Raw genomic sequence first — 12,123 nt, 5'->3', positions numbered from 1 at the left:
TAGATGTTATTTAGAGTATTTTTATGATTTCGACTTAAACAAAACCAACAACTTGATTTCCATCTTCGATGCACAGCACAAAGAGCCCACACAACATATGGTATTGGTTATCAACGGATTTTTCAATATACGTTCTCTTGTCTGTTTATTATGATAAGAAAATGTATAAATAGTTTACTCTTTACATTTGTTTGGACTGCTTTTTGAATAATTTAATCCTACACATGACAAAGTGAAACAAATGTTTTTGTATACGGAAGTAAAATAGCGCTAATAGATATTGAAGCATATGGTCTGGATTAGTATGAATGCATAACTAAATTTGTTTTTTCTGGTTTCTAAACTTTTACTTTAATGGCATGAAGATTGATGTGTTTTTATGACATGCGGAATGGAGTGTTTTGAACACATGCAGAATTGTTTGGAAGAATGTGTGACGCGAATGCAGTATTTTTAAAACATGCAAATAAAGTTAAGAAATGGAGAATTGTGATGAGAGAAGGAATGCCGTGTTTTGAACACATGGATTGTTAGTAGACTGGTGATAACGGGTTGTCAAACGAAGAGGATGGTGAAATAGCTGTGTGAAGTGGTCCTGACATCAAAATGGAGCAAAGTCGATTAAAATAAGGTTGTTTAAAACCTCGACACTGAAGAAACGATGACAACGAGGCAACCCTACACTCTAAAGGTGTAAAACCGTGTCACAAAGTATTTTCAAAACCGACATCCGACAAACAATCAATACTTTTTCTTGGATGCAAGTCAACGCCATATCGAACCACAAACACGACTGGACAACACTCAAAGCAGCTGTACAGTTTTAAATATAAGTCTCACCATTGGAGGCAATTGTGATTGTGAATTCAAATTACGGTTCATAAGCTGCCTGAACAGTTTTCAAATCTTCATCGTTTCCGACAATTTCTAAACAAAAATCTACGAAACAAAGTGCAACAAAAAGCATACGGTAATTAGAGAAATCATTAAATGTGATGACAGATGATGACACTGGTCAGTGAGGGCGGAGTTATCAACTGTTAGAGAGTTATTACTAACTAAACATAGACTCTCCAGCCAATCAGGTGTAAGTACGTCACAACTACAACAAGACAGACAACAGAAGTATGTTACCATGGTTTCGAAATCCCGGGAACCTAATCGGAGGTTTCAGCAAAAAGGGAGACCCCTTACGAACGAATGACCCTGGAAGTAAGAGAAGAAATATCATCAACACATTGTACATTGAAATGTTGTTTTGTCTATAGCAGAACATACTCTGGAACATAGCAATATGAATACGCAATCGTTCGAGAATCCTTCGTTAAGATCTCTTACTTAATTACACTAGAGGTGCTGGGCGGCTATGTGTATACATTTTGTATGACATACTATTTCAGAACAGTGCCGTCATGTAATGACATCATCGAAAAAGTTCGCAAACAGCTGTGCGCATTTATGTCCGATGCGGTGCATACTCAGACACTCCAACAATGTAAAAACAGAGCGCCATTGGTCATCGTAGAACGCGGACGGATACCTGATGATGCCAATGTGCGTCGTTTGATGTCAGTGCTTGTTGTTTGAGTAATAAAACATTTCCTGAAGTAGAAAGACAGTGTATTTGTGAAAGCGAAAACAGTGCTGTGTCCATCAGCAGTTGATATAGTGCCCACACTGACGTCTGACGAGGGTGTTTACTGTAAAACACGACAGCTATGGTCCCTGCCACAAGTAAACACCAATGTACCATACACTGATACACGGGAGGAGACGGACCACAATAAAAACACACGATGGACTTTCTCATTTACGAACTTTATATATAATCTACAAATATTCCCAAAACAAATTTATAACTGTAACATTTTCTTGATATTTTCCTTTTTAAAAACATATCTACCCTCGTTAAAATAACATTTCTATTAAAGCTTAAGCTATAAGTCGTGGTTACCTTTCGATTGCAATACAAGAAGTTGTTTTCTAAAAACAAGTAAAATAAAGGTTTGAACCCGATGTAGACTGCTAAAAATCTGCAGTTAAAACCACGCATTACAATGTTACACAGTCACCGACACAAACTGTTCCATATTATTTAACGTATGTTTGGCTGTTTATATACAAAATTCAAGACTGGACTCCATAATTGTTTTTATAGAAATGTCAGTATTTGTTGATGGTTCGGTATTCCGTCTTTGCGTATTGCAGAGTTATCTTCTCTTGTGAGCAGGGATTGATTGTTACGTTATTGGTTTGTTAGAGTAACGTCATCAATTTTTGAGAAACCAACCTAATTTTCTCACACAAACCAATGACGTAATAATCATTCCCTGCTCACAAGAGACGATAGCTGTGCAATACGCAAAGACGGAATAACCAGGTTACAAGTATAACTAGACGTAAGGTTCGGTATAGACAGGTTACAGGTATCACTAGACATGAGGTTCCGTATAGACAGGGTACAAGTATTACTAAACGTAAGGTTCAGTATAGACAGGTTACAAGTATTACTAGACATAAGGTTCGGTATAGACAAGTAACAAGTATAACTAGACATAAGGTTTGGTATAGACAGGTTACAAGTATAACTAGACGTAAGGTTCGGTATAGACAGGTTACAAGTATAACTAGTCGTAAGGTTCGGTAAAGACAGGTTACAAGTATTACTAGACGTATAGTTCAGTATAGACAGGCTACAAGTATTACTAGACTTAAGGTTCGGTATAGACAGGGTTGAAGTATTATTAGACATAAGGTTCGGTATAGACAGGTTACAAGTATTTCTAGACGTAAGGTTCAGTATAGCAAGGTTACAAGTATAACTAGACGTAAAGTTCGGTATAGACAGGTTACAGGTATCACTAGACATGAGGTTCCGTATAGACAGGGTACAAGTAATACTAAACGTAAGGTTCAGTATAGACAGGTTACAAGTATTACTAGACATAAGGTTCAGTATAGACAGACGACAATTATTACTGGACGTAAGGTTCAGTATAGACAGGCTACAATTATTACTGGACGTAACGTTCAGTATAGACAGGGTACAAGTATAACTAGACGTAAGGTTCATTATAGACAGGTTACAGGTATCACTAGACATGAGGTTCCGTATAGACAGGGTACACGTATAACTAGACGTAAGGTTCATTATAGACAGGTTACAAATATTACTAGTCGTTAGGTTCAGTATAGACAGGTTACAAGTATTACTTAAAGTAAGGTTCATTTTAGACAGGTTACAAGTATTGTATTACTAGACGTTAGGTTCAGTATAGACAGGTTACAAGTATTACTTGACGTAAAGTTCAGTATAGACAGGTAACAAAAGTATTACAAGACGTAACGTTCAGTTTTGACAGGTTACAAGTAAAGCTAGACGAAGGGTTCAGTATAGACAGGTTTTAAAAGTATTAACTGTTACAGAACTTCGTGAAACTTCATGTGATTTATCCTATAATTATGATGAAATAACTCTATTAACGAAAGTAAGTATCTCTCCGTGAATTCAAAAATAACTAGTAATGAATTTTTTTTTGGTTTTCCAGCTCCGCGTCCTGTTGCTGGATTGATGTTCCGACATATATTTTTAATCAGATAGTGTTCATCTGGAGCGTCTGTGACGTAATAGCGCTACAACCCCTACAGTTACACGTGCGCGCGTTAAGTGTGATAAGGGATCACAGATACCGAAACCTAACCCCCAACTTATAATGGTATTTTAATTTAATTTCTCGCTTCGGTACTTAGAAGAGGTGAAAAGTAAACGACGTGATGGACCGGTTTGTATGATGCAGGGCTAACCTTTACTTATCTATACTCTCAAAATCAACACACGGCGGGTCTGGTTATCAGCCATCTAAAACCCGGGGTGGTTTATGATGGGACAATGTGGAAAAAATGTGTCGAAATTTTGATTATTTGTTTTCAAAATAGCTTAACTGGCTATATATTATCAAAAACACTCTTCCATCAAAAAGAAAACTGACAATTTATTGTCGGAGTTATAATAACTTTTAACCTACATAGATTGCTACAAAATATAAAGAAGTTTCAGGATCCATTGATAAAAGACACATTTAACACTGCTGTCTGTGAGTCTCCCTGTGGTGCCACTGGAGATAAAGCGAAGAAAAAACTGATTTTGTCTATTTCTGATCTTGTCTGCTGATAGTTATTGGAGCTAACATGAGTTTCCTCTCATATGAGATTTAGGAAACAAATCTAATAAAAATCGTTCTACCGAGACACTGGCAAGCTGAATGAAAAAAAATGTAAATCTGATATGAAAGGGGAACAACTTTTATTAAAATTCTTTTTTTTCTCGATTATTGCAAAAACGCGTTTTCCGTGTCTTTTCATCGGTATTTGATGTCAAAATTTAACATAGTGTTACATTTGAAGTAGTGTATATAATAATAAATGTGTAGTTTTCATTAATGTTTTATTATAAGTATAGAATTTTTTGTCACTACTAAACTGGCCCCTAATCTGTAGAATATTGAATAAATTAGAAAAATAATATACTCTGATAATTATGATCACTTTGATGTTCTCAAACTAGAGGAGGTAAGCTTGTAGTAAAGTGAAGTCGGTTAATTCTTTATAAAAAAACCTGGTAGCCAGTCTATCTCACTGCATGTACTGTTTTATTTAAAAGGGGTTGTTTAAATACATGTATGGTTTTTCTTGTTGTTTTGCTTGTTTGTTTTTTAAGGAGTGTACCTACAGCATTGTATTGTCTTAGTTGAACGAGTGTTTTATTTAAGGAGTGTATCTATATCATTGTATTGTTTTAGTTGAACGAGTGTTTTATTTAAGGAGTGTCATCTATATCATTGTATTGTTTTAGCTCAACAAGTGTTTTATCTAAGGAGTGTATCTATATAATTGTATTGTTTTAGTTGAACGAGTGTTTTCTTTAAGGAGTGTATCTATATCATTGTATTGTTTTAGTTGAACGAGTGTTTTATTTAAAGAGTGTACCTATATCATTGTATTGTTTTAGCTCAACGAGTGTTTTATTTAAGGAGTGTATCTGAATATTATTATTGTTGTGTTATTTGAAGGAGTGTATCTAAATACGTGAATGGTTTTATTTGAAGGAGTGCATCTATATCATTGTATTGTTTTAGTTGAACGAGTGTTTTATTTAAGGTGTGTATCTAAATACGTGAATGGTTTTATTTGAAGGAGGTAGTACGGATGTATGTGTTGCTATGTCTGAAGGAGTTCATATAAATAATTATATCGTAAAGTATTCCAGTTCCAGTAAGTATAAGACCCGTTTCAATGTACTGTTGGTACAGAATCAGAGTATCTCACGTTTGTTATGTGATTATAGTAAAGGAAATCGTGCTGTATCTATGTCATAAATTACACTCCCCGTTACCTTGATTTAACAACACGCGTTTCCTTTAAAAAGATGTATCGTAAGTTATTGACAAGTACATTGTAAAGATCATAAGTAAAGCGTTAAACAAAGAAGGCCGGCAGGTGCCTCTATAATTTAAGATATTGGCCTAGTAGGTGAGCAAAGAAAGAAAACAAAAAGTACACAGACTTATTTGTTTATCATATCGTCCCAAATTACAAACAGCTATACGGGGTATCACACAGGCAATTTAGCACGGGGCTTTAATCTCGGCAGCACAGCCATTATCAAAGGCAATGCAGTTTTTACAGTCCATAAATTGTATTATTCACTGGTTATTCTCTTAGTTTAACATTTCTGATACAGATGCTGGGTTATATCAATCTCCCGCGCTATTCCATACATCATTAGCAGTGCTGGACAGCCTAATTGCTGCCCAACCTTCATTTCTACAACCACGTTAGAGTTGCTTCCCTTGCAACAGAGGTGCTTCAAACAGATTGATGGTAATAATAATGTACTTGAATTGTAATGTATAAAAACTATTATCGAAAAGGGCTTTAAACAAGTCATGACATTATTTGTTATTCATGGTAATTTTGTCAATTCTCGTGGTAATGCTGTCGAAACTATGCCATTTCTATCGCCAGATCACACCAGTTTTTTATGAAGTTAGTCCACTAAACTCCGCTGTTTTCTTTCTTAATGAGTTCAAAGTTGTTCTAAAACTTAACCGTTTCTTATACTGTTGGATTTATTTGCATCATATGCTGAGCTACATGTTCATGGCTGTTGGGAGTAGGTCGGAATATCTATGATCGAGATTGGGGTTGACAAATTTAAATGAAATAAGTTTGTGTAAGTTTAATCAAACTTCATCAATGTCTGTCATGTCAGTTGATAACCCCCTCCTCAGTTCTTGTCTGTCATAACCCCATGTTAATTAATAGAATACTCGTCAATATCTGCTATGAACTCACTGCCACTAAGAACCCACGTCAATACTTGTCATATGACACCCCTGTCTATAAAACTCTCGACAAAAGCTGCCATAAATGTGTTAATAAAACCCTCACCTATGACATCCACGTTAAAATAAGCCCTCGTCAACATCTGATATGACCTTGGCATTATGCGCGGTATTTGATACGTTTTTGACGTCTCACCATTAGCCCATATGGGTTAAACCTACTCGATAGTCTGCCGGTACGACTCTGATTACGATGATACAGATAAATGATAGGACAGCCTCTCTACCTTTGACTTCAGATATTACGGTATACTTGTCAATAGTGTACGGTGTGTTTGAAACAGTACATTTACTACCTTCCTCGTTTTTTATTATCCATGTTATAATATGTGTGTCTTTCAGCTCAAGTTAGTTGAGACGATCGCTGTGAGACGGTCCCAGTAACTTGTAAGTTGTACAGATTTTCCAAGTTATTTAGGTCATATTAGTACAGATATATCTGTCTGACGAATCAATGTGGATACTAATTACATACATGTGATGATAACAGGTTGACATAAGTGTGTGTACGCATACATGTATCGTAAACAGCCTCTAACATTTCTATTTGTTTATAACTATAACCTGTCTGGTACCGTATGAACCTGTCTGTTACCGTATGACTATAACCTGTCTGTTACCGTACGACTATAACCTGTCTGTTACCGTATGACTATAACCTGTCTGTTACCGTACGACTATAACCTGTCTGTTACCGTATGACTATAACCTGTCTGTTACCGTACGACTATAACCTGTCTGTTACCGTATGACTATAACCTGTCTGTTACCGTACGACTATAACCTGTCTGTTACCGTATGACTATAACCTGTCTGTTACCGTACGACTATAACCTGTCTGTTACCGTATGACTATAACCTGTCTGTTACCGTACGACTATAACCTGTCTGTTACCGTATGACTATAACCTGTCTGTTACCGTACGACTATAACCTGTCTGTTACCGTATGACTATAACCTGTCTGTTACCGTACGACTATAACCTGTCTGTTACCGTATGACTATAACCTGTCTGTTACCGTACGACTATAACCTGTCTGTTACCGTATGACTATAACCTGTCTGTTACCGTACGACTATAACCTGTCTGTTACCGTATGACTATAACCTGTCTGTTACCGTACGACTATAACCTGTCTGTTACCGTATGACTATAACCTGTCTGTTACCGTACGACTATAACCTGTCTGTTACCGTATGACTATAACCTGTCTGTTACCGTACGACTATAACCTGTCTGTTACCGTATGACTATAACCTGTCTGTTACCGTACGACTATAACCTGTCTGTTACCGTATGACTATAACCTGTCTGTTACCGTACGACTATAACCTGTCTGTTACCGTATGACTATAACCTGTCTGTTACCGTACGACTATAACCTGTCTGTTACCGTATGACTATAACCTGTCTGTTACCGTACGACTATAACCTGTCTGTTACCGTATGACTATAACCTGTCTGTTACCGTACGACTATAACCTGTCTGTTACCGTATGACTATAACCTGTCTGTTACCGTACGACTATAACCTGTCTGTTACCGTATGACTATAACCTGTCTGTTACCGTACGACTATAACCTGTCTGTTACCGTATGACTATAACCTGTCTGTTACCGTACGACTATAACCTGTCTGTTACCGTATGACTATAACCTGTCTGTTACCGTACGACTATAACCTGTCTGTTACCGTATGACTATAACCTGTCTGTTACCGTACGACTATAACCTGTCTGTTACCGTATGACTATAACCTGTCTGTTACCGTATGACTATAACCTGTCTGTTACCGTATGACTATAACCTGTCTGTTACCGTATGACTATAACCTGTCTGTTACCGTATGACTATAACCTGTCTGTTACCGTATGACTATAACCTGTCTGTTACCGTATGACTATAACCTGTCTGTTACCGTATGACTATAACCTGTCTGTTACCGTATGACTATAACCTGTCTGTTACCGTATGACTATAACCTGTCTGTTACCGTATGACTATAACCTGTCTGTTACCGTATGACTATAACCTGTCTGTTACCGTATGACTATAACCTGTCTGTTACCGTATGACTATAACCTGTCTGTTACCGTATGACTATAACCTGTCTGTTACCGTATGACTATAACCTGTCTGTTACCGTATGACTATAACCTGTCTGTTACCGTATGACTATAACCTGTCTGTTACCGTATGACTATAACCTGTCTGTTACCGTATGACTATAACCTGTCTGTTACCGTATGACTATAACCTGTCTGTTACCGTATGACTATAACCTGTCTGTTACCGTATGACTATAACCTGTCTGTTACCGTATGACTATAACCTGTCTGTTACCGTATGACTATAACCTGTCTGTTACCGTATGACTATAACCTGTCTGTTACCGTATGACTATAACCTGTCTGTTACCGTATGACTATAACCTGTCTGTTACCGTATGACTATAACCTGTCTGTTACCGTATGACTATAACCTGTCTGTTACCGTATGACTATAACCTGTCTGTTACCGTATGACTATAACCTGTCTGTTACCGTATGACTATAACCTGTCTGTTACCGTTAGCTGTTTATAACCGAAAATTTCTATATTCCGTCTATTACCATAAACTATCCTTAACCTGTATATTACCGTAATTTTTTTTAACTTGTCTATTACCGTAAACTGTCTATTACCTGTTTATTACTGTGGGATGTCTATAGCGTGTATATAACCGTAAACTATCCTTAACTCGTCCATTACCGTTAACTATCTATAACTCGTCTATTACCGTAAACTATCTATAACTTGTCTATGACCGTAAACTATCCTTAACTCGTCTATTACCGTAAACTATCCTTAACTCGTCTATTACCGTAGGCTGTCTATAACTCGTCTATTACCGTAAACTATCTATAACTTGTCTATTACCGTAAACTATCTATAATTCGCCTATTACCGTAAACTATCTATAACTTGTCTATTACCATAAACTATCCTTAACTCGTCTTTTACCGTAAACTATCCTTAACTCGTCTATTACCGTAAACTATCTATAACTCGTATATTACCGTAAACTGTCTTTACCTGTTTATTACTGTGGGATGTCTATAGCGTGTATATAACCGTAGGCTGTCTGTAACTCGTCTATTACCGTAAACTATCTTTAACCTGTCTATTTCCGTAAAGGTGACAAAATCAATATATTTAGCATTGTAAAAACTATGTATTGCTTTGCAAAAGACGATATATAGCACGGCAAAGACTATATATAGCATGACAAAGACTATATATAGTATGACAAAGACTATATATAGCATGACAAAGACAATATACAGCATGGCAAAGACTATATATAGCATGGCAAAGACAATAAACAGCATGGCAAAGACTATATATAGCATGGCAAAGACAATAAACAGCATGGCAAAGACTATATATAGCATGGCAAAGACTATATATAGTATGACAAAGACTATATAGCATGGCAAAGACAATAAACAGCATGGCAAAGACTATATATAGCATGGCAAAGACAATAAACAGCATGGCAAAGACTATATACAGCATGAAAAAGACTATATAGCATGGCAAAGACGATATATAGCATGGCAAAGACTATTTATAGCAGTACAAACACTATATATAGCATGACGAAGAAAATATACAGCATGGCAAAGACTATATATAGCATGACAAAGTCAATATACAGCATGGCAAAGACTATATAAAGCATGACAAAGACTATTTATAGCAGGACGAAGACTATATAACATTGCAAAGACTATACATAGCATGACAAAGAAAATATACAGCATGGCAAAGACTATATATAGCATGACAAAGACTATATATAGCATGACAAAGACTATATACAGCATGACAAAGACTATTTATAGCATGGCAAAGACTATATATAGCATGACAAAGACTATATAGTATGGCAAAGACAATAAACAGCATGGCAAAGACTATATATAGCATGAAAAAGACTATATAACATGGCAAAGACGATATAAAGCATGACAAAGACTATTTATAGCAGTACAAACACTATATATAGCATGACAAAGAAAATATACAGCATAGCAAATATAGCATGACAAAGTCAATTTACAGCATGGCAAAGACTATATATAGCATGACAAAGACTATTTATAGCATGACGAAGACTATATATAGCATGACAAAGACAATATACAGCATGGCAAAGACTATATATAGCATGACAAAGCCTATTTATAGCATGGCAAAGACTATATATAGCATGACAAAGACTAGTTATAGTATGACAAAGGAAATATATAGCAGTACAGACACTATATATAGCATGACAAAGACAATTTATAGTATGAAAAAGGAAATATATAGCAGTACAACCACTATATATAGCATGACAAAGCCTATTTATAGCATGACGAAGACTATATATAGCATGACAAACACTATTTATAGTATGACAAAGGAAATATATAGCAGTACAAACACTATATATAGCATGACAAAGACTATTTATAGCATGGCAAAGACTATATATAACATGGCAAAGACTATATATAGCATGACAAAGACTATTTATAGTATGACAAAGGAAATATATAGCAGTACAAACACTATATATAGCATGACAAAGACTATATATAGCATGGCAAAGACTATATATAGCATGACAAAGACTATTTATAGCATGGCAAAGACTATATATAGCATGACAAAGACTATTTATAGCATGACAAAGACTATATAACATGGCAAAGACTATATATAGCATGACAAAGACTATATATAGCATGACAAAGACAATATACAGCATGACAAAGGAATAGCATGACAAAGACTATTTATAGTATGACAAAGGAAATATATAGCAGTACAAACACTATATATAGCATGACAAAGACTATATATAGCATCGCAAGAATATTATATAGCTTGTTTATGAATACAGCAAAACAAAAACACTTTCACCCCATGTACACGTACCAATAAACCTAATGATATTGCAAATCTCTGTGTTATAATCAAATTAGTTACGGCCATTCCATTTCCTAGTGAGCTTTACTATTTCGGTACTATAATTGAAGTTTCTACAACTGATAGAGAAGGCACATTCTACTATATATAACATCGCACGTGCTGTGAGCACTGCAATGACTTTCTTAGCAATCTGTTTTTTTTTCAGTTGACGTACACAACAAATACATTCTATTACCGTAAGTGCCCCTTCCCCCACGATCCTGCCTTCCAACAACCTGCCCCTTCGTGCAATCCTTCCTTCCAATAATCCATCCATCCCCGCAATGCTTCCCTCACCATGAGTACCCTCTCCCCATTAGTACCTCCTCCCGAATTCCTCCATTCCCCATTACTACCCCCTCCTCCACGATCCTCCCCTGTCCATTAGAACCTCCTACTCCACGGTCCTCCTTTCCAATTAGTTAACCCCCTCTATCCTTCTCCCCATTACAATCCCTCCCTCACCCCCAACATACGAGATCCTTCTCTCCTAACGATCCTGTCCTCCCCATTAGAATCCCCTCCCAACAATCTTCCACTCCCCTTCAAGTTAAGCACCCTCTCCCAAAGATCCTTCCCTTCCCATTAGTACCCCTTCCCCGATCTTCCTCTCCTCATTACGCCCCCCTCTCATTCTCTTCTCTCCATTAATGCCCCCACCGTTCCTCCTCGTCTACGATCTTGCCCTCCCCATTGGTCCCCCCTCCCCCTTA

At 36.6% G+C, this 12,123-nt stretch overlaps 1 protein-coding gene across 14 annotated transcripts in view; it reads right to left on the bottom strand.

Moving 5' to 3' along the window:
- LOC110464783 (FH1/FH2 domain-containing protein 3-like) overlaps positions 1-12,123 on the bottom strand; it is a 127,848-nt gene that overhangs the window by 95,541 nt on the left and 20,184 nt on the right. The window contains exon 2 of one of the 14 annotated variants that reach the window (XM_021520189.1): positions 1,135-1,206. The exons of the other annotated variants lie outside the window; for them this stretch is intronic. Within the exon in view, the coding sequence (XP_021375864.1) occupies positions 1,135-1,137 (3 nt within the window). The 5' untranslated portion in view covers positions 1,138-1,206. The remainder of the gene's footprint in view (positions 1-1,134; positions 1,207-12,123) is intronic. 14 annotated transcript variants of the gene reach the window in all.

This window comes from Mizuhopecten yessoensis, unplaced genomic scaffold, assembly GCF_002113885.1.
Source record: "Mizuhopecten yessoensis strain PY_sf001 unplaced genomic scaffold, ASM211388v2 scaffold11033, whole genome shotgun sequence".
NCBI classification, from domain to species: domain Eukaryota; kingdom Metazoa; phylum Mollusca; class Bivalvia; order Pectinida; family Pectinidae; genus Mizuhopecten; species Mizuhopecten yessoensis.
The sequence above is the reverse complement of the archived record's forward strand: the minus strand, read 5'-3'. Positions and strand labels throughout refer to the sequence as shown.